This window comes from Rhipicephalus microplus, chromosome X (genome assembly GCF_043290135.1).
Source record: "Rhipicephalus microplus isolate Deutch F79 chromosome X, USDA_Rmic, whole genome shotgun sequence".
Classification (NCBI taxonomy): Eukaryota; Metazoa; Arthropoda; class Arachnida; order Ixodida; family Ixodidae; genus Rhipicephalus; species Rhipicephalus microplus.
The window spans coordinates 186,106,229-186,130,037 of NC_134710.1; the positions used below are offsets into that span (position 1 = coordinate 186,106,229).

General features: G+C 40.7%; 2 protein-coding genes across 7 annotated transcripts in view; one reads left to right on the forward strand and one right to left on the reverse strand.

The window, feature by feature from the left end:
* LOC142761669 (uncharacterized) overlaps positions 1 to 13,563 on the forward strand; it is a 41,232-nt gene extending 27,669 nt beyond the window's left edge. Inside the window, exons 4-5 of the mRNA XM_075878346.1 lie at positions 4,949 to 5,060; positions 8,282 to 13,563. Coding sequence (XP_075734461.1) covers positions 4,949 to 5,060; positions 8,282 to 8,662 — 493 coding nt within the window. The 3' untranslated portion in view covers positions 8,663 to 13,563. The remainder of the gene's footprint in view (positions 1 to 4,948; positions 5,061 to 8,281) is intronic.
* A 1,658-nt stretch (positions 13,564 to 15,221) lies between these two features.
* The window catches only part of LOC119177288 (uncharacterized), a 148,105-nt gene continuing 139,517 nt past the window's right edge, over positions 15,222 to 23,809 (reverse strand). For all 6 annotated transcript variants that reach the window (XM_037428738.2, XM_075878343.1, XM_075878344.1 and 3 more), the window contains one exon: positions 15,222 to 18,301. In XM_037428738.2, coding sequence (XP_037284635.1) covers positions 17,991 to 18,301 — 311 coding nt within the window. In that variant the 3' untranslated portion in view covers positions 15,222 to 17,990. The remainder of the gene's footprint in view (positions 18,302 to 23,809) is intronic.

The window sequence follows — 23,809 nt, forward strand, 5'->3', positions numbered from 1 at the left end:
ATTTAAAAAACAAGTGCATAAAAGACCTGAATGTTCTAAAAGTGTTGTCACACACTACGTGGGGAAGTGACAAGAAGTGTTTAATGAATTTGTATAGAAGCCTCATACGTACCCAGCTAGACTATAGGGCAATAGCATAATACAGTCTGCGACACCTACTGCCCTTAAAATGCTTGACCTTGTTCATCATCTAGGCATTCGTCTCTCTACTGGTGCTCTTCGCACTAGCCCCGTTGAAAGCCTGTACGTGGAATCGAATGAATGGTCGCTTTACCTACAGAGATGGTACATGTCTTTTAAATATTATCTTAAAGTTAACGCAGACAGGGAACACCCTTCACGTTCTACAATTAATGACATGTCAAGCCTTGCTGTGTTTGAGAAACGGCCTTATATGAGACAGCCCTACTCGCTCCGTGTGAGAGGGGGCTAGCGAAGAAACCGGTGTGCCACTTGAACACCGTTTTATGGCTCTCGCAGTATGCCTGCCACCGTGGCAATGGCAGGTGATAGATTGCGACGTGTCTTTCTTGGAGGTTACGAAGCATACACTAATCGCACATATCCAGACATACTTCCTAGAACTACAACAGAAGTACACACGTACTGAGTTCTTTACCGATGCTTCAAAGCCGACACTTCTGTCTTGTACGCAGCCGTCGGCCCATTCTTTTTGGAAGCCGGGGTTCTGCACTCTGATTCAAGCATTTTCACCTGGGAAGCTTATGCGATACTTACAGTCGTCAAACACATTAAAGAAATAAAACTACAGAAGGCAATAATATATACTTAAACTCTTAAAAAGCACAAAAACGCTGACATTGTCTCACTTTATTCGCTCTTTTGCATAGTCTACTCATCTAAACAACATTGTAGTCTGCTGGGTGGCAAGACACCGCGAAATTCAAGGCAACATTCTGATGGACCAGCTAGCTGGATCCGCCAACAAAACCGCTTCCAATACATCGATACCAGTTCCTGCACTCGACTTGAAACCTTTTCTAAAACGAAGGCTTAGGGGCTATTGGCAGAGCACATGGGACACACACACAGGTAATAAACTGCATGTTATCAAGCTGCAACTTGGTCATTGGCTGCCAGTATCAAAATCAGGCCACACAAAAGTAATACTTACAAGGGAACAGGACATACACACACTACACATTCATTTCTTTTGTCTGGTGGCAATAAACATTTGTGTGATAGATGGGGAGAAGCACGCACCGTACTTCACATTTTAATCCAATGTAAACAATTAGACACACTGAGAAGACAACACTTTCCATTACCCTACCGACAACAAATACCACTCCATCGGGCAATGTTCATCAGTAGGGAACCACTTTTCACACATAAATCGATGTTGTTTTTTTTTTTTTTGAGAGATGTCCATACTTTCCATGTCATATACAGTGAAACCTCGTTAGTGCATACCCGCTTTAACTAACGGTTGAAACGTAGTTGCGACGAATCCCTGACTGAGTTCCCTAGAGACTAATGCATTCGTGAATCGCTTAAGTCGTAGTGTTCGGCCTATGCCTTCCGGTTAGTGCGTACTAACTGCATACCGCGATAACATTTTGCGCGACAAAATTTTACTGCTTCGCTGAACTTGCAGATGCCACAATGTTCTGTGAACGATTTTACGTCAAGTGCTGAGATGAGCCGATAAGTTATTACGAGTTTCGCGTGATTGCGGCGATGACGCTGCGAGTAACCATCAAGGAAAAAAAACGAAGGCGAGGTAGCGACCACCAACAAAGGCGCCGGTATGACTTACAGCCGGTGAAAAGTTTTATCGCATTAAGCATCCGCGGTTATCTCCTCAGGCATGCGTGTGGCGTAGCGTCGCTTTAGGCTTACTGTACGTTTTTAGTGGGCAGCTACCTAAACGCGCTGGGCCGCCGATCGCTGCCGCTTTGTTTTGCGGAAACGTGTAAAAATGCAAGGAGCTCGGTGTGACGGAGTTCAGTGCTGTGAATCGCGGGCACCGAGAAACCTTGCTGTACTATGCCAACACGCGCATCATACAGCAAACGTAGCGCTGTTGTTACCATGCTGCACACTTTTATTTAGTGACAACCGAAATGCGCCTCCGTCCGCTGCCAGGACTGCTAGAGCATCATGGAGAACACATTGCTTGCGAAAAGCTCTTCGGCGCTGCGTTAACCCAGCAAGCTACTCGCCAAATCTGTACAGCAAGCGGATCGGCAATCAAGGTGTGCGCTGGGTGAGCGAAGCGCTGCACACAACTAACCATGCAATTAACGATTTGGCTCTTTGCGACTATACCACGTTTTAAAAAAGCAAAATGCATCAGTTTTTGCTTAGAAGCAGACCACGAAACAACTTTATCACAGACAGCCAATTGTGTCTGTTCTGTACACGCAGGAAGGAAAGTTGTTTCCTTCTTCCATGGTTCTGTAGCTGTACCAGGCTGCATATCCCGGATCTCGCAGTGGTTTCAAAATGCTCATTGGCGTCTCCATCGCGTGCTATCGGGCGGTTCTTCAAGAGTCGGAAACTTTTCTGTACCTTGGCAAAAAGAAAGAAATGGCTTTGCAATGGGCACTTTAGGCAATATTTCCCGCAGCATTGCGTTTCTTCTATTGTTGGCCGCGATGGTGCATGTCAGGGGATGCAAATTTGTAGCTGGTGATTGATGCGTAGTTGGTTTAGTGCATAGTTATGCCGCCATCCCTGGCAGGTATGTATTAGCGGGGTTGCACTGTACCCGGGAATTTTGTAGCATGACCTCTCTCCAGTGAGCTCTCCGCTGTGGTGGCTACACTGAACAAAGCACTTGTCTCGCGGCCCTTGGACGCAAGGGTGTGGATAATTTAGACACTTGTGCTAGTGCCATACATGTCCACCATGATTTTTATTATCACAAACTTTCGCCATCCATTGCCTCCACATACATTTCACGACGTGGTCATGTTTTTAATACTTCTATGTGTACCCACCCCAGCACGAGGAATTTTAATGCCCTTATACAGTGGCTTGTCACAATCATTTTTCACATCTCTAGTTCCATGAACTGGCGCTCTTTGGCTGGCCCTTGCGCCACAAAACACCATCATCATCGATGCTGCATTCGCGACCTAGTATTACTTTGTGCAGTGGAATTGGTAAAGCTTGCAGATTTTTGTTTTCTAGCATACGTGCATGCATGACTTTTAGTGCTAAAAATAATAAATAAGTGGTCGTGACAATGCTATGCATTGGGACTGTTGTTTTCCCATCGGTTGTGTGCAGCATATGTAAATTGGCCGAAGCGAACGGCATGTCAGTGCGTCGCTAGAGTGACTCGTCGATATACATTTTGATCGAAGTTTTGCTGGTACACTGTCGATTGCATTCGGATCCGGTAAAAAAAATGTTGCAAGTGCCACGCTTAACTGTGGCACTGCCTGCGAGGAGTTTCAATAAATATTTATCCATAGTGGCAGAGGGAATACGCGTTATCCATTCACAGGACACTTTTTGGCCTCAGACAGATTGACAAAAATCGTTTGCTTCAAGCACCAGTGCTAAACAAGTGACGTGGTGGCATTGTTTCAACTGCTGCAAGTAATCTAGTTCTCGTGGCAAATTGAACAACGCAGAAAAAGCTCGATTGCAAGCGTAGCTGACCACGAAACACAATCGTCCTCCGGAATGCAGACCGTGCAGCAGCTTGCCCAGCAAGCGGCTTGTTACGTCACGGCTAGCGAGTGCACCAGTGTTGCCCGACTTTCAGGCCACTCGCTCGTTTATAAAAATATTCGATTATAAATTAGCAGCTCAACCAAAAAAATTTCGCCAGCTTCTCTGTGATCGTAAAAGAATCAACCCACACAAAACAGATTATGGTCGAAAATTGGTGGTCATGACCCTTTTATTAGCTATAGAAATGTGCTGTGCACTGCTCCCTGGTATGTACTGTCACGGCCAACACCACCACATGCACGTGCTACTTTTTTTGCCGGTAAAGTGACTGAACACCGATTATTCGTCCATCGCGATGTAGCAAGATATTTTTGAGCCAGAATATGGACCATAGCTAAAAGTTCTTAAACTGCCTGTGCCGTATTTGAGTTTTGTGACATTAGGCACACAGTGAAGCAAACCGAAACAGAGCTACTGAGTGCTGCATCCATTGTAGACAAAATCCTGGTCAATAACGATGTGATCTTAGGCATCGTCTGTGCAGTTCTGAAGGCACATGCGTGATCTACGCTCTCAACTATCCCTGAGCACCGCAGCAGCTGCAAAATAAACCAGGCTCACTTATGCACCGGCAATAACACAGTTGTAAAGAAAGATGACGATAGCAAAACTGTTGCTTGCTGATGATGCAGTTTCTATCAGTGTGAGCAGTTTCTATCAGTGTGATAACAGGGAGTGCAGTTGAGGTTGAGTAAAAAACGAAATAAGTTTGCCACAGTTGCTGATTCTTTGATCTGCAACAATGCGATTGTGGATGTGAACCATGCCTTTTTGAAAGCTTGTGGCCAATGAAGTGTCACTTACGGTGGTAAAAACAAATACGCATGAAGCATTCTGTTTTCCCTGCCATTCCTGACAGTTTGCACTGAAGATGATAACAGTGCAGGAGTGTGCCAACTCATCTTGGTTGTCGGTCTGCTATTGCCATTTTTGTTTCTTTGAGCCACACATTTGTAGCGCTGGGTGCACTTCAAGGATTGTCCGATTGTACTGGGTTGTGGCCAGGTGTGACCGAACTAACAAGAATATGATTGATCGATTCAAATAGCTGTATTGTGATTGAAATCGCCTGTGAGGGGCATTAATAATAATTTTATTTTCTTTGGAGTTGCATATTAAGACAGCGATACCTCCGTTTTTGCAGGCCATGTAGTGCCATTTAAATATTGTTTGCAGCTGTGGCCATTGTCAGATGTAAGGTTTCTATTGCATCGTTTTAACCATGAAGTTTCCATAGGTGGACCATGGTAACGAGCATGTCCAAGCACCGCAGTGCAGCTGGAGTTGTTGCTTTTGACGGCCACATTTATGCCCTTGGTGGACATGATGGACTCTCCATATTTGGATCAGTGAGTACTTGAGTTTGCAAAAGCTTGTGCTGTAGTGCACTAATTTAAGTTTAGTTTTTGTAAATGATTACTTTTATAACTGAACCCAAATTCATGCTATTTTCCACTCTCACAGCTAGTTGTATTTTCATCTACTTCAATTCATTTCTATTTATGTCATAATTACTACACTGCAGTTAAAAACTAAAATAATGTCTTCTGTGCTTTCCTTGGATTCATTGTCTATTAGCTTCATTAGAATAATCGTAGAGACATAGTCAAAGAAAAGACTAGTTGCAAATGCTGTAGTGGTTGCAAAAGAGTGGCAGTTCAGGCAAAATTTTGTCTATGTAGTGCAACCAGCATTAAAGAAAAGAAGTAGAGACCTAGTGCTTTTTTTTTCTTTGGTAGACACAATACTAATGAGATTTAACAGACAATGATTGTAAAGAAAGTTTAGGGGACATTATTTGTAGTATGAAATAAATGTGAAGCAAAAAAAAGTGGAGGAAAAGATCAATTGCCGCTAGGAGGGACCGAACCTGCAACCTTCAAATGATGCATTTGATGATCTACCAACTGAGCTACAGCAATGGTCATCCCCCTGTTAACTTTATGGGGTACACTAAAAGAAAAGATTTAGTAAAAAAGGGCATCTTTTCTGTCTCACAACAATAATCATTGTGCGTCTCTTTCCTTTCACTATCGCTGCACGCCTGGCACTTTCAGGTCACGAACGAGATACACGTTATCAGCGTGACATATCTTTATTGATAGGAAAGTGGCTAGCCCCGAGTTTACAAAAAAACTTGAAAAAAGGAAGTGCAAGCAAGCTGAATGACGATTACTGTTTTGGGAGAAAAAGACATTCTTTTCACTCTATCTTATTTTAGAGTGTATAGTAGATGTTCATTTAAACCCATGATTGTTAATCAGTGTAATTAGAGAAATCTCTTACGGCACCTATGGAAATACTTATACAAACACCTTAGCCTAGTATCTTAGCCAAACTTGGTATTGAAACAAGAAATGATACTTTCAGAGTAATTTTTCTGATGATATTCTGAAAAATTCAGAAGGCTCCCACGTGACCAAATTTTTTTTTTTTCGTTAGATATTCTAGCAATTTACTGTTTTCAATGTGAGAAATCAGCACAATTTTTTTTTTCGAGAACATCTAATATGGTTGCCAAAATGGCTACAGTGTTTAGCATAGAATGACCCAGCAGCAATGTTGTGATGATATTTTGACAAAGTTGAGAAAAATACCACTTTGACCCCTATTGCAGTATTGTAGCAGTCCAAAAACAAATATGGCTTATACATCATTGTGTGGTATGCTTTGTTGGTATAATGTGCATAAAGCTGGAAGCATGAAAGGATTTTTAAACTCAGCAATCACAAACTTTGCACATGGCTGTGCGAAGTTTGTCTTTGTCTCACCTTCATTTCATAGCACATCACTGGAGGATTCCCGCAAGTGCTTTTTTGCAGCAACTAACGCTTGTCAGTGAAGTAATACTGCTGTATATTGTCTTCCCACTTAGACTATCAATGGACATGATAATATTAAATAGCTTCATAGTCCAAAAGGGCAGAACTATGGTGTAATCGCGGGCGTGCAGGACACTTCTAAAGCGTCGTGTTTGATTTCTGATAATTAAGTTGCATCTTCTAATGTCATAATTCGTGGCATGATTAAAATATAGTTTTTCTGAGTTGTTCTTTAAGATATAGGTCACTGTGAGATTGTTCACCATTGGGTTGCCTGATGAGAAGATATATCATACATATACATGTTTGAGATTATTTGAAAGCATGAACATAAATGACACATGAAGTCAACATTTTCTAACAAAACATCGAAATTTTGATTCCCCTTAGACCAGTGGTTCTCAGCCATGGATGTGCCGGGGACTTCTTGTGGACTGGTTGAAGTGTTGGGGACCCCTTGGAAAGGGGAGTGGAGCGCATAGGTAAATTAACACGACTGGAGCATAAAACAGGTGCCTTTTATAGCTAGCAAAGACATCAAACGTGTCCTTCATTTTGGACAGTTCATCAATATGTGGCACAGTCGCTATTAAACAGAGTTGCATATGTGAAAGAATAAAAAATGTAAAAAAAAAGCAGGTGAGGGCGTCGCGGATCTTAGAAATGGCTTCGCGGACCCTCTATAGTCCGCAGACCCCCATTTGAGAACCATTGCCTTAGACCATCAAATAGAAACTGTCAGTGCAGATGCCACTTTGTTTCTGTGACACCTGTTGCTTTCCCCAGAAGATTGACCCCCGCATTTCACCATTTTACCACTATTCGTGTTTTTCACCTTGTGTACAATGATATTACATAAATTACAAGAAATTGTAGGACTTAACAAGGCATTCACGAGAATTCAGCACTGATGTGCTGTGCAGTGAAGGTGAGACAAAAAAGCAAACTTTGTTCAACTTTGTGGTCAACTAGTTGGTGACATTTTTTTTCTTGTTTAAAACGAAAAAAACTCTTCAACTTTTTGCGTAGTATACTAATGAAGTGTACTACACAATGATGTATAAGCCATATTTTTACTTGCACCATTACATTGTGAAAATGAAGCTACATTGTGTCTCAAAATGCAATTTTTTTCAACTTTGTCATAATATTGTCACGTTCATGCTGTATTGAATCTCACACTGTTTTTATAATGTATTATGTGAATTCATGAAGCCCACAATCTGAACATATACTGACAAAAAATGTTGTGCTCTTTTTTAAAAAATGTTGAACATGCACCATTTTGCAACACTTTATCTAGGCCAAAATTAATGAAAGTTAAAACAAAAAAATATGTCATAGTCATGATATGTCAGTGGTTTCTGATTAAGAGAAATATTTTTATAGTTATGGCTCAAACTATGAATATTATATTCTTTTCAGGTGCCATGTGTGCACATAAACTTGGAAGGTTGGTTGATTGATTTGTGGGGTTTAACGTCCCAAAACCACCATTTGATTATGAGAGACGCCGTAGTGGAGGGCTCCAGAAATTTCGACCACCTGGGGTTCTTTAACGTGCACCCAAATCTGAGTACACGGGCCTACAACATTTCCGCCTCCATCGGAAATGCAGCCGCCGCAGCCGGGAATCGAACCCGCGACCTGCGGGTCAGCATTCGAGTACCTTAGCCACTAGACCACCACAGCGGGGCAACTTGGAAGGTCTTGGGAGGTCATAAAGTCTTGGTTATTTGCCTATGCAGGTGGAGCGATATGATGTGCAGACTGGTCAGTGGAGCCCCATGCCATCAATGCTGACTCGACGGTGTCGCCTTGGTGTGGCAGTGCTGCGAGGGAAGATTTATGTCTGTGGGGGCTATGATGGGGCCACATTTCTCCAGACTACAGAGGCTTTTGACCCTGTGACCCAGCAATGGCAGTTTGTAGCACCAATGAATGTCACACGTAGCCGAGTAGCACTTGTTGCCAACTGTGGCCGGCTTTTTGCGGTTGGCGGTTATGATGGTCTGTCTAACCTGAGTACAGTTGAAGTCTATGATCCTGAGGCTGACCAGTGGATGCCCATAGCTTCAATGTGTGCACACGAGGGTGGTGTTGGTGTTGGAGTTTTGCCACCATTATAGGATTGTGCTCAATATGCCAATGTGGCCTGTTATATGTGCCCTTGTTTATAAAACAGTCACTGCTATTCTAAGCAGTTGTAGATGGGATAAAGGAATGCTGAAAAACTTTGCGTTCTACGTCTTCACAATCCTTATTTCCTTATTCCACTGGTAAATATAAATAGAAATAAAAAAGTAGCAACACCACCTGTGTAAGGACCTCTGCATTTTATACTCTTTACGTAACAAATACACACTTGATTAGTCATTATCTTATGGTACAGTCATACGGTCAATACGAAGAAAACGTTTAGTTGGCCATTGTACAAGCTTTGTGTAGTGAGAGACCAACATCAAAAAAGTTTTATGCATTTATATTATTTACGTATTCTGAATAAATTTTCTTTGTTTGTGTGCATATTTTTATACACTGATAATCAAAAGCATTTGGTATAGTACAATGAGATGTGCCATGAATGTATATTCTACATAGTCATTCATGTAAAGCCCATTTCAACACATAGCTGATTGCATTTGGCTTGCCTCAGAGAACTGATGATGTTGGTGTCAATTGCAGATGGCAGCTAGTTTTAAAAAAATATATTAGGGGTATTTTGATCACCGAAACGGGGACTTCCTTGAGACGCGTTGGCTCGGCACTTTGGCTAGCTCAGAACTTGAAGACCAAGTTTGGGCCATCCAGCAGGCCCAGGAAGCGGCACAAAAGCTAAATCTTACCACGACCACCTGGGTGGCCTAGGCCGTGCCGCTAATCTGCAAGTTTTAAATAAAATTTTGTCCCTTCCAATCCATTGCATAAACTGTAATGTCCTAATTATTACAAATATACACTGACACATCTAGCATTTATAATATGATTTCAAGCCATATACATTCATGTTATGTTTATGTTTCTGTGTATTTGGTATTACATAAATTTTTGTCACAGTGTTATACTACGAGGGGGCAATATTTTAAGACACGCGTTACACATGCTGCTATCAGTAAAATCTCATTATATCTGCCCATTTTTTGGGGCCACATGTGCAGCTATTTGTTCCATGTTCAGAGATTAGAAATGAGCTGGAAGACATTTCAGGATGCCCATAACCTGAAGTGGTTGCGTACATTACAGTTGAACCCTTTCACAAGAGACCTGCATTGGGGAGCAATGCTTGTCTGTTACAGCAAATGCCCAGTAAATGAAAATCTCTTAAATGGAACTGTTGTTTAGATGGAACAATACTTCTGACAAAATTGGTTTCATACTTGTGTTCTGCACGATTGTTCATCTCTCAGTAAATGGAATGCCTGTTAAATTTAGCATATTTTTCTGATCCTTTAATGTTCTGTTTAATGAGAGTCTTCTGTATATGAGTGAGGTCTAACAGACAGTGGTGCCAAGGAAAGTATAGGGGATGTTATTAGTTGTAATGTAAATGTGAAGAAAAAAAAAAGAGGACAAAAAGATAACTTGCCGCTGGCAAAGACCAAATGCGTTCAATTCTCGCCAGTGGCAAGTTCTTTTGTCCACTTTTCTTCTCATTTACATTACTACTATTAACATCCCCTATACTTTGATTGGCATCATTGTCTGTTAGATATCATTTATATTGTGTCTAACAAAGCAAAAAAAGCCCTCAAGTTTCCATTTCTTTCCTTTACTGTATATGAGCTTCTCTTATAAGCAGAATACCATGTATGCATTTTCTTATCTACCTCTACTTAATGTAGGCAACTAGTCTCTAATAAAGGGATTCGACTGTGTAAGTATTCTAGTGTATTTTAACATATGTATTCTAGTGTATTTGAAAGCAAGGAAGATAAGCTACAAGGCTAACCTAAAGCTTTAACACTCCTTTATGCCATTTTTTTGTTGTTGTTTTTCGTAGTATGAAACGTTTCTTTGTTATATTACCGACTTGTTGGGAACAGCTTCTGCTACTGAAACATGGGAGCTTTTCACCACATTTCTGAAATTGAAAACAGTGGCTTAGGATCCAAGTGGTTTAGGGAAAAAGCCATCTTGGGATGCCTGTGGCTCCAGAAGAAGCAGTTATAAAGGCATCAAACAAATATATCATTTTCCTGGCTTTTGAGGATTTTGGACACATTTCTTGAAACACCCACTATACTATGTCAATCTTCAAAAACACTTGAAAAAGACTTTGCACTTACAGCCTTTATCAATGGACATCTGTGTAATGTTTTGCTTCCTCCTACAATGATGTGAGGTGGCACGACAGTGTAAGATGCATACTCTAGGTGAGGACATCCATAAAACACAATCAACCAGATAAAGTAACAATGTTGTGTGCTTATCGATTCACTGACTGCAGCGTAACTCTATCAGCGAGACGACATAACTCTAAGACAACCAGCACTTAGCAGGAAATACAGGGTTTTTCCAAAAGTGGTGAGACTAATTTTTTTCACTGCAGAATGTCATAATGGAGGGTAATCTTACTGTACTGGTTGGGTGGTGGAGCACTACCAGCATACCATTATTCTCCAAGCCTTCACGGCACGTATATCAAGTTTAAGGGGAACCCTTTTAAAGGTGCCTTGTCTTCTTGACAATAAATTGTTTGTTAGTAGCATTGTGCATTGAAGTTTAACTAGGTAAAACTGTGTGTGAGACCCATGACATGATAAAAACTGCTAATCAGAGTGATGCCATGAATCGATCAAGTGTTCCTGAGTGGCACAAATTGTTTCGGGAGGGAAGAGAACAAGTTGAATATGTTGAATATGAACAATGGTCAAGATGCCCTTGAATGGCAAAAAGTGATGAAAACTTCGTGAAAGTTCAAAATATTTGAACTCGTACTGCAGATCAATTGTGTGCAATATTTTCCTAAAACTTGGGATTGAGAAAAGTTCGTGCAAAATTGGTGCAGATATATTAAACAATGACCAAAAATGACTTTGCCTGAGGAGCTGCAGAAATGGCAGGCCTCGCGTGCTGGGCAATGTTACAGCATGCACCCTTCAAGCAGATGGCTTGCTCGTTCCATCTCCACTTTGGCCATGTTGATAACCAGTGCTTACGTGCTTTTACTTGCACTTTGAACATACAGTGCGTGGAACGATGTTATAAATTTTGACTTAGTACGGAGCATGACAGCGATGGCAAAAACCTGCCCAGAGTGTCCAAATTATTGCTATTACAATAAAGTAATAGTCAGAAGTTTTGATGAACTTAAAATCTGCTAATCATCAAATAAAATATTTGATGAACTTAAATAATTACTGCGGCTTAAGATTTACTAAGCAATAGACTTTAAAGTGAGGTCACTGTGTTACATAAAAAGGTAGTACAGGGCCCCTTTAACAAACTACAATGTGCTGTGGAGAAAACTTGCTCAAATAAAAACACCAAAATAAGTGGAACAGTAATACTGATTTTGGTTGTCTGCTTATAGGAACAATGTTACAAAACTGGGTTTTAATGGAACCTACCTTCTTCTGGATCCGCGGTTAAGGGGGCAGACTGGTCTTAAACATTTTTTGTTCATTTCTTCAGTGATATTAATTAAACTGCACAGGATTATGTGGTTTTTTCTGCTGATTTCAAATATTTAATTAGTTTTCTTGTAACTAATCTTGTTACTGAGATAACTTAAGTTCACCATCTATTGTTTAAAGCCGCCATATAAAAAATTGCTTAATTAAAAATGATATTTAAGATATTCTAACATAGACTAATGACTATAAAGTGAAAGTATGCAAGAGTTTTTTGTTTCTAGGCCTTTCTTGGTTATTTTACAGCAAAATGAACTATTCATTTTCAAAAGCAGTTGGAATTATATTACAATTTTGATGAGTAATTAATTAAAAAGGCTTGTGCTCTAAATTCTGCTCCCATTCTTGCATTCTACACACATACAGGTTTCCATAGCAAAAAAAAATATTGTTGTACCTGCCCTAGCTGCAGAGATATTGAGGCCTCAAAATCGAACCGCCATAAATTTTTTTGAGAAAAATGGAAAAAACTGAAAACACACAGCTTCATCAAAAAGCAACAATCATGGTGCGCAAGTTCTTCAATCCTCATAAAGGTGCTCATAAACTCGTAGCAGAGCTTCTAACACAGGTGTTGTCAAATTATAAAGAAGCCTCGAAGTCGGTTCCCCATTCTTTTTCTGCATGTTAACAGCACCAAGAAGCTAGACAGTTAGAATGACATTACAAAAAAATTACCACTTTGTGCTGTGTGAAAATTTATAGAGAGAGAGAAAAATACTTGTAGAAACCAAATATGTCAATTTTAAAAAATGAAATTTTTTGTCACTTTTTGGTCACCAAGACCATCCTGCCCCCTTAAATTGAACTTGCCAATGTCTACCTAGCTGTCAATGGAATGGCGAAAATCTGGCAAACATGTTGAGCAGCAACCCTATCAACAAAGACTATCAGATCCTTCAAGCAGTTATAGGTAATGTAAATTAAAGCTGTGGAGCTTATAACTGTGTCCTATTGAAGACTTCTAGGCAAGTAATGAATTCTTGAGGTGGTAGTGAGCACTATGGAGTAGGTAGGCAAAACCTTGCAGTCTCGTTACAATGTCTGTGTTGTTCACAACATTTGTAAAAGAAGACCTCAGATGATCCCTTTGTTACGTAATATCAGAGAATATTGAAACTTGTGGCAGTAATTACATTGACTGGAATGTAGATATCACAGTTCTAAAGCATATTATTGTCTTGGACCAGACAGGAAAAGATGCAGCAGTCTGTATTGGGTGCAACTACTACACTGAAATAGGTGAATCCTTTATGCATAAATAACCCATTGTAAAAGATATTAGGTGTGTGCACTAATTTATTTTTTGGTGTATAAATATTGATGTGGATGCTTGTGTGTGTGGTTTTACAATTTTTGTTTACTTCAAATAAAACTGAGGTTGTCGGAACACATTATTTTTGCCTGTTTCGGTGAAGTCAACACTAGTACAGTCGATTATCACTACAACAAAACTGATGGGGTGCATAGAAATAATTAGTCTCGGTAATTTCTATATATAAAATGATGAAGTGAATTAGCTTAAAGGGCCCTTGCAACACTTTTTGAGCATGGTCAGAAAACGCTGCCAATCGGTACTAGAGGCTCCCGACGACACGCGAGCCAAATATTATAGCGCAGCATGCCGCCTGGAATTCACAATAAATTATCAAAGTCAGCTAAAAATTGCTTTCTCTTCTCTTGGCAAATTACGGAAAATGCTCAAAAACCACTCGTAGAAAGCCCATCTATCAGCCATTGGCTGATTTGAACATGGCACGCTCGGTCATTACAGAGATCGCCACGGGAGGCCATAACTTGTCCATGCATGCGTGCGATAACACTAAGAAAACCATGCATTCGAAAAAAAGAAGAAAAAAGTGCTCAAGGTCACTAGGCGCCCATGAGGTATTTTCTTCTCCCCTTCCATCCCTCCCTGCTTAGCTTCCAGCACTTTCGTCGGGACGAGAGTAGGCAACTGCAGCATGCGACAAATCTTTGTAACTCCGCTCGCACTGGATGAATTCTTAAAATTTTTGCAACATTGAATTTGTGAGTCAATAAGCTCTTCGGGTGAATTCATTCCATGGTTACTTGAAAAAGTTTTTCAGGGCCCCTTTAACACAGGGGAAGGGACAAGTCCTACTCACAACTGTTTGATAGCATTGATGGAATAGTTCAGCATTCACCACTGCTTTTGGAAGCAGACTAGTTCTGCAGTCAGGTAGCTGCCAGTAAAAGAGAAACAAGGAACTGCCAACCTGGTTCTAGACAAAAGGGTTTAAAGTCGCAAGGATGCTTGAAGGTCCCTGCCAGAGGAATTTTTACCGGCAGGCTTCAAAATAAGGTCACCTATCTCTTTTTATTAGCCCGAACAAATTGGTAGGTACTTTGAGAAAGCAGGACTTATGTTTAACATATTGCTTAAAAAGGTGATAAGAGCATACACCTGGTGTCCCACATTTTCACTTGTGGATATGTCACCAGATTTTCAGGGACAGCCATTTTCAGGTAAGGGCGGAAAAGCTGCTTCTAGATTTGCAATGGTAGCCTTCTTTATTCATGAAAACAGATCAATGAGCTAGTGAGCCACCAGTTGCATATGACCCCGGAGTTTGCTGGAGTTTGACTTGTAAAACTGCCTTAGATGTACACATCCTTTTCCTTCTACTCTGTATGTATGCACATGCACATCACTACTGGTTGTATTATATATTTAGTGCCTTCCTCAATATTTGACAGCTAAGTTACACCTGCCTACTTTATTGCGCCAGCTTCAATTTTTGCACTAACTCATCTCTTGTGTTATGAAAGACCAATTATTTAGCCCAGCAATATTATAATAGTTGTTGGTGGACCTACAACAAATTGTACAGAGGCTATATATATATATATATATATATATATATATATATTCATTGCAAACTGGTTCTTTAAACTTTCAATGGTGTGCAGTGGAAATTCTGAGAAATCTTATCAGTGTACAGCTACACAAGTCTATGGCTGATCCACTGATTCAGAAATAAATGCCCCTAGCAATAACCCAAAAGCACATACACGGAGGCAAACACATGGCTAACAGAAAAAGTTTTATTTAGCCATTTCTAATTTTTTGTGGTTTATCACAACAATGGTCGACATGCACAAGCCACCTGGAAATTTTAAGAAGAGATGCGATAGAAAAAATGTTGGTTTGATCTGTAGCCTAGGTAAATAAAATTTTTGCTGTCAGGCTTTTATGTCAATTTCAAACATGTCATAAATTTTATAGTAAGTTGCACAGTTTTTGTTTAATGCTACGTGTGTAAAGTACAGTTCATTTTGGACAATCTTTTTACACCAGTAAACTTTTGTTGTTCTGAGCCATTAATGGCTCACATTACTTGACATAAACTGTAGAATACAAATAACTATCAAGAAAGATCATAGAAGACATTTTAATGGACAAGAAAAATTGTAAATTGAGAATTAGAATCCTCAGCTCATACTAATTGCTTGCTTTAGCTAGGTAATTATACAGGCCATATCAAGTTTTAATGGAGATACTAGCCCCCTTCTCATGTTAAGGAATATGTGAGGGAAATTTCATCCCAGTCGAGCTATCGTAAGTACCAAAAACATAATGAATGAACTCAATAAGTTGCCCAAAAATTGTGAGAAAAACGAAATTTAAAGGTATAAGTGAAAGCTCATCGATGCAGAAAAGGTATGTCATTTAGGATGATTTCTTCCATTATAAGAGCTTGGAAATCATGGTTATTTTGAGCATATGGCTTTATTGAACTCAAGCGAAATGCAATGGCAAGCACCCAGAAGACAATTTCCACAGGACTCTAGACAATGAGTGCTTTAGTTCACAGTACCCACGTTGTGCTCTTTAACCCTCGCAGACGCTGCCTATGAAGAACTTTCTGTAGATGTGTCAAGTCGATACAACATTATTTCTAGGCACTCACTAGTCAACAAAAACAGTGTCGTAATGTGTTAATTTATATGCAGTATAGTCGTAGGTCGGCGAGCTCACTCATGAGTCAACTCACTCAGACTTGGATCAAGCCGCGAGTCTGAGTTAGTTCAGTTGAAAATAATTTGGGTGAGTGTGAGGCCGAGTGAGTTCGGCCCAAGAGAATTTTGCCGAGTCTGAGCCCGAGTGAGTCCAAAGCGCAAGATATATTTTCTTAGTGAGTTTGAGTGAATTCCACATTCTTCTGCCGACCTATAGTCCAAGGTACTCAGCTTCAGCATTACTATCAGCTTTACCTGAATTAACGTTTATACTCGCGTCTATTCATACAAATTAGAAAGTAGTGCTGTTCATATACCATTTCAATATTTATTGATCAGATGCATAAATTGCATAAGTGGTGCCTTGATGTTTCCCCGCCTCTGCAAGCTCTTCCAGGAAAGTTTTTGATAAATATGTTATGTAATAATCTTTTCCGAGAAGAATTATCTAACCGGTTTGCAAGAACTCATAACTCGTATTCAAAGGTACTCTATGAAACGGCACCAAAGATGTTAGTGTTGAAGACCATTGACAGTTTGGTTTCTAATTCCAGGCTAACAGGCTCATGAGTCAATTCACTCAGACTCAGGTTAAGCAGCACGGCTGAGTGAGTCCGAGTGAGTTCGCTTGAAGTTCGCTATTTTTACAAGTGTGAGTCTAGCTCAGAAAAATTTTGATGTGCCTAAGTTCGAGTGAGTCCAAAGCGTGAAATGAGTGAGTCTGGGTGAGCTGCACAGGTTTTGCCAAGATATGATTATAGTAACTAATCCTAATTATATTGTAATTAAATATCAATTTATCCCAAAGTCATTAATGCTCTGCTTTAGCATAAATATAGTTAAATCTCAGGCTAGAATTAAGGAGCAAATGAATTTTTGGTCATGTCCATTTTGAGCAAAGAAAACACATACTTTTTACATGGCTCGAGAGAAAGTGGCTCATAAGAAAACTAGTTGAACGTGGTAGTGCCTCCAGAAAAGTTATCATATATGACATTGTGCTACAAAATGAAGTTAAATGAATGTCTATTTTGTGGGATGTTAAATTAATCCAAAGCTCAATATATCTTGCTCTATCTTATCATCTAGTTAGTATAAATAGCAGAAATAACTGCTATATAGAACTGTGTACATAGCAAATCAAATGGTTAAAAGCGATTTTAAGCTACTTTGAGTTCGATTACAATAGTAAGTTTTTCTGTAGTGAAAGTAGAGAAACGAAACTTGAGAAAGCAAATAAAAACAAAAAATATGTAATTTAGAAAGAAACTTGCATTTTTCGAATTGCATCTCCCCTTAAAGTATGAGTAATAAAGAATCAATTGAAATGTTTTTCCATACTCTTTCCCAATACTACTGCTTACAGAGATGGTTTTACAATGTACTTAGTGTGTGTGAATCTTGTTTAACCAAGACGTTACACAGGAGCAGAAGATGCAGAACACAGTTATTTTTTAAAAATGACAAAGGGTGGGAGGGTGGCATAGATATCATGTTATCACAAGCTAAAACAAAAAAAGGTGCGGTGAAATCTCACTGTTGTAAAGAGAATAATTATATGTGTATAGCTCAAAACTACACACTCTTCAACACATGGAACATAAATATGCAAAACAATAAGCTACAGCATACCTGTAAAATGCATGCGAATATTGAATGTAAAGGTACTAATAAGACGTATTGGTCATAACCGAAGGCAATGATGCCAAATACACTAGGCAGTTAATATCCTGTGCTGATAAAGACAAACACGACAAACTGGGTAAAGGTACTAACGAGACTGGGTTCAATACGTATGCAGTTTGCAAAGCTCCTTTCCCTTTCAATGATGCAGTCCATTTTATTTTTTACTATTCCCACGGCGCTTCTTGCCCAACATACTTCTTTTCTTTCCACTTAGCCGAGGCACAGTTTGGGTCAGTTTGGTGTTGTCTGGTTGTAGGGACAATGGCGATGCAGGCTGCAAGCTTAGACTCTTCTCAGAAGCAACTAAGCTTCCAGGCTTGTGGGCAGATTCACCATTAGCTGCAATAGATGAGCTGCTTGGGAGCTCATTGTTGGACAAAAGGAGCTCACTAACAGGCCGAAATGAGGTGTCATCGTCAGTGCCGAGGTCAAGGTGGCTTGGTGTGTATTGCACCACCTCATTAGCTGCAATAAAAAAACAAGTGAGCTGCAAGTCTTAAAAAAAAAAACAATAACTCGAGAGCGAAAAATGGCATGCATTTCTAAAGCACATTGGTGGGCTAGTTGGTTAGCATCCATGAAGTGTGAGTAAGCGCAAACAGACAAGGACGTAGAAGAGTATTGACAGATTGATTTGATTTATATAAGGGGTTTAACGTCCCAAAAGAAGAGTACTGACCTGGACAGAGTATTCTGTCCGTGTCAGAACTCTTTTTGGTCCTTGTCTGTTCGTGCTTACTCACACTTCAAGCATGTATTTGTCCCTGCACAACTCTTTAAAAGAGATCAATGTCTTTACATGTTCTTGGTGCATTTTCAGTCTTCTGGTCTTGATGGCAAAAGTTTTCAACAGGCTTTGCTTGACTTCAAAGTTACCTAAAGCACCAGCTTTCGTCATCTGTGATAATTTTTAAATGGTCTGAACGACTTTATTGAGACTTTAAAATTTTGGCACAAAGTCAAAGGAGTAATCTTTGTTGCTTTCTTTTTGTCCTCTATGAGCCGGCAGAAATGTTTGAGCACATGTCGAATACCATACTCAAAATTTACTAGCGAGAAATTCCCCTCACTCCAACAGCGTTTAAAATATTTGAAAGAGGTGAAGAATCTCATTAGCTTATTAAAACTTTTCAACATTCTCATAGGCACAACTGGCTAAAGGTTGGCCGAAATTATGATACAATAACACAATGGCTAAAGGTTGGCCGAAATTATGATAAGCATAAATTTTCATTTCTGCTCTTGTGACCGCTCAAACCACTTGAAGACGTGTATGCAGCGCAGTGCGTTCTTCATACTTGCCACATGAATTAAATGTGATGAGAAATCTTGATACTGGAAACGTTGCTTGAGTCAATATTACAAGAGGGCAGACATCATCAAGGCAGCAATTGCCTTCCTTAGCAGGGAGAGCATGCCCTGTGCTTTTTCCCGTATTTTTCAAAGATGGAGGAAGAGCAAAGCAGGCTTGTGCACAAAGAGAGGGCTATCGAAGATAGGAAATTTGGCTTCAAAAAGAGACAATGGGTGTTGTACAGTAAGAGAGGAACAAAAAGGTTGTACAGTTGTTGAATACCAGTTTGTTGTTGTTGTTGAATACCAGAAGCAGTGGCATTGTGCTTTATCTAAGAACCACTTCAGATTGTGGTCATCAATTTAAAATGACTAATACTTGATGAGTTTTTTTTTTTTCCTGCATGGCCTAACCAAAGCTTCTTTCCCTTCCCTTGCAAACATCTAGCCCAACTCCACCCCAACTCTTATTAATAATGAAAACGACACCCCAACTCTTATTATTAATGAAAAGCATGTTCCATTGGTTCAGCTTAGTATATGAACTACGTAATGATTGATATGTGGGGTTTAATGCCCCAAAACCACCATATCATTATGAGAGACGCCGTAGTGGAAAGCTCTGAAAATTTCGACCACCTGGGGTTCTTTAACGTGCACCCAAATCTGAGCACACGGGCCTACAACATTTCTGCATCCATCGGAAATGCAGGCGCCGCAGCTGGGATTCGATCCCGGACCTGCGGGTCAGCAGCCGAGTATCTTAGCCACTAGACCGCCGCGGCGGGATCTATATGAACTACATATGCACAAATATAAGTGCATCCACTCTTTCACATGAGAACTCGGTGTGTACAGTGTTCAGTGCTTTTCGAAGGCATGATCTATAGTAAAAACCAGAATATAGGTAGGACTGGAATATAGGTCGACCCCCCAAACTTTGAATCTCCAAAAAGAAATTTTTGAAAATTGCAAAGTATCGCGGCGCACCCTTACCTTGATAAATACGCGACATAACCAGCTGCACTGTGGTGACAATTCTTTTTATTTGGACACTAATCTTACGTAGTTAAACGCCAGAAGGCCACAAAGTGCTGTCACTCAGACTCATCCAAACTTGAGTCCGACGACGTCTGTTTTTCACTAGTAACGTCGCACAGTGCATCGTCCTCCGTTCCGTCCAATGCGTTACTGAAGCAGCGTTTGCGGAAAAACAGGAGTGCAACGCCTCAGTGCAAAGCCCTTCCGCCTCATATACCCAGAGCACCCACGATGGCGATCCCTTGAATTGCACCCTCGTGAGCTCCAAGTTGTGCATTACGTCAAGAGCTTTCACACAGATGCACTCCGGTGCTATGGGTGGCAACCTTGCACGCAGCTCCCGGACAAATTCGTCGAATAACGTTTCTAGTTCAGGGTGCACTGCAGTCCGTCCATGAAACGACATTTCTTTTTATTTGCTGCAAAATGTGATGGGCTGCTTTTGGCTCCTCCAGTATCGAATGCTTTTCTCTGATGCGCCTGTTGATTCCTGTTGTGCCACCAGGTTGCCATGTGCTTCGGCATACTTGATAACTTTTTTCTTAAAGCCTATCGTAAACTGCCATCAACTACCACTCATTTCTGAAGGAAATAGAAAAAAGAAAACAGCAGACTGACAGCAGATAACCGAAGCCGCGCCCGTCGCTACAGAGATCTGTCGAGAGCACCCACTGGCGCTATGCATTTCGTCGCTTACAGACAGGTATGAGCCCAAGTTGTGACAATGTCTGCGGTGGTGGGCTGGTTTGAACATGCCAATGTGGTCATGCCACAGTTATTTGTAAATAGCAAAAATTCTGCTTTGCATCTTTGGCCAGAAAGCAAGCGAATAAGGCGTGACTCTTTGCTGTTCCTGTCGATGATGAACGGCCTAGGACTTAGGGCCTGGAAGCGCGCAATTCCTCGTGCTGACAAGCCAATGGAGAACAAGTGTGTTATGTGGGAGGCTCATTTAGAGAACAGATTCATCGTCTGTCGTCATCATCATCAGCCTGAACACGTCCACTGCAGGACAAAGGCCTCTCCCATGTTCCACCAGTTAACCCGGTCCTGTGCTTGCTGCTGCCAATTTATACCCGCAAACTTCTTAATCTCATCTGCCCACCTAACCTTCTGTCTGCCCCTAACCCACTTGCCTTCTCTGGGAATCCAGTTAGTTACCCTTAACGACCAGCGGTTATCCTGTCTACGCGCTACATGCCCGACCCATGTCCATTTCTTCTTGATTTCAGCTATGATATCCTTAACCCTCGTTTGTTCCCTAATACACTCTGCTCTCTTCTTGTCTCTTAAGGTTACACCTACCATTTTTCTTTCCATTGTTCACTACGTCGTCCTCAATTTAAGCTGAACCCTCTTTGTAAGTCTCCAGGTTTCTGCCCAATAGCTAAGTACTGGCAAGATACAGCTGTTATATACCTTTCTCTTGAGGGATAGTGGCAATCTACCTGTCACAATTTGAGAGTGCTTGCCAAATGTGCTCCACCCCATTCTTATTCTTCTAGTTACTTCAATCTCGTGGTTCGGCTCCGCGGTTATTACCTGCCCTAAGTAGACATAGTCTTTTACAACTTGAAGTGCACTATTACCTATCTCAAAGCGCTGCTTTTTTCCGAGGTTGTTGGTCATTACTTTCGTTTTCTGCAGATTAATTTTAAGACCCACCTTTCTGCTCTCCTTGTATCACTCCGTAATCATGAGTTGCAATTCGTCCCCTGAGTTACTCAGCAATGCAATGTCATCGGCGAAGCGCAGAATACTTAAGTACTCTCCATTAACTCTTATCCCTAACTGTTCCCATTCTAGGCCTCTGAAAACCTCCTGTAAGCACGCAGTAAATAGCATTGGGGAGATTGTGTCCCCCTGCCTTACACCTTTCTTGATTGCTATTCTGTTGCTTTCTTTATGAAGCACTATAGTAGCAGTTGATCCCCTGTAGATTTCTTCCAGGATGTTTATATATACTTCATCGACGCCCTGATTCCGCAGTGTCTGCATGACGGCTGATATTTCTACTGAATCAAACGCCTTCTCGTAATCTATGAAGGCTATGTATAGTGGTTGGTTATATTCTGAGCATTTCTCTATTACCTGATTGATAGTATGAATGTGGTCGATTCTTGAGTAGCCTGTTCGAACTCCTGCTTGTTCCTTTGGTTGATTGAATTCCAATGTTTTCTTTACTTTGTTAGCAATTACCTTTGTAAATAGCTTGTATACTACAGAGAGCAAGCTAATCGGCCTGTAATTCTTCAAGTCCTTGTCATCTCCTTTCTTATGTATTAAGATGATGTTAGCGTTCTTCCAAGACTCTGGTACTCTTCCCGTCAGGAGACACCTCGTAAACAGGGGGGCTAGTTTTTCTAACACAATCTGTTTTCCATCTTTCAGCAGATCTGATGTTACCTGATCCTCACCAGCAGCTTTGCCTCTTTGCATGCTCTCCAAAGCTTTTCTGACTTCTTCTATCATTACTGGTGGGGTGTCATCTGGGTTACTGCTAGTAATTATAGCATTAAAGTCGTGGTTGTCCCGGCTACTGTACAGATCTCTGTAAAACTCCTCCACTATTTTAACTATCCTATCCATATTGGTAGTTATTTTGCCTTCTTTGTCCCTTAGTGCATACATCCGATTTTCGCCTATCCCAAGTTTCCTCTTCACTGCTTTGACGCTTCCTCCGTTTTTCAGAGCGTGTTCAATTCTCTCCATGTTATACCTTCTTACATCGGATACCTTACGCCTATTAATCAACTTCGAAAGCTCTGCCAGTTCTATTTTGTCTGTTGTACTTGAGACTTTCGTGATTTGACGCTTCTTAATGAGATTCTTCGTTTCCTGGGTAAGCTTGCCAGTGTCCTGTCTAACTACCCTGCCTCCAACTTCCACTGCACACTCCGTAATGATACTCGTCAGATTATCATTCATTGTATCTATGCTAAGGTTGGTTTCCTCACTAAGAGCCGAGTACCTGTTCTGAAGCAAGACTCTGAATTCCTGTACTTTCCCTCTCAGTGCTAGCTCATTGAGTGGCTTCTTGCGTATCAGTTTCTGTCGTTCCTTTTTCAAGTTTAGGCGAATGCGAGACCGTACCATTCTATGGTCACTGCATCGTACCTTGCCAACCACTTCCACATCCTGCACGATGCCTGGTTGTGCACTCATTATAAAGTCTATTTCGTTCTTATTTTCGCCATTAGGGCTCCTCCATGTCCACTTGTGGTTTTTTTGTTTTCGGTAGAAGGTATTCAAAATCCGTAAATTATTGCGTTCTGCGAATTCTACTAGTAGCTCTCCTCTGGCGTTCCTAGTACCGATGCCATAATCTCCTGTACTAGCCATAATCTCCTACTGCCTTTTCTCCAGCCTGCTTCTTCCCTACCTTTGCATTAAAGTCGCCCATCACTATAGTATACTGTGTTTTTACCTTACTCATTGCCGATTCCACGTCTTCATAGAAGCTTTCAACTGAAGCGTCATCATGGCTGGATGTAGGCGCGTAAGCCTGTACCACCTTAATCTTGTATCTCTTATTTAGTTTAATTATGATACCTACCACCCTTTCATTAATGCTATAGTATTCCTTTATGTTGCCAGCTATGTTTCTGTGAACTAGGAACCCCACTCCCAGTTCTCTTC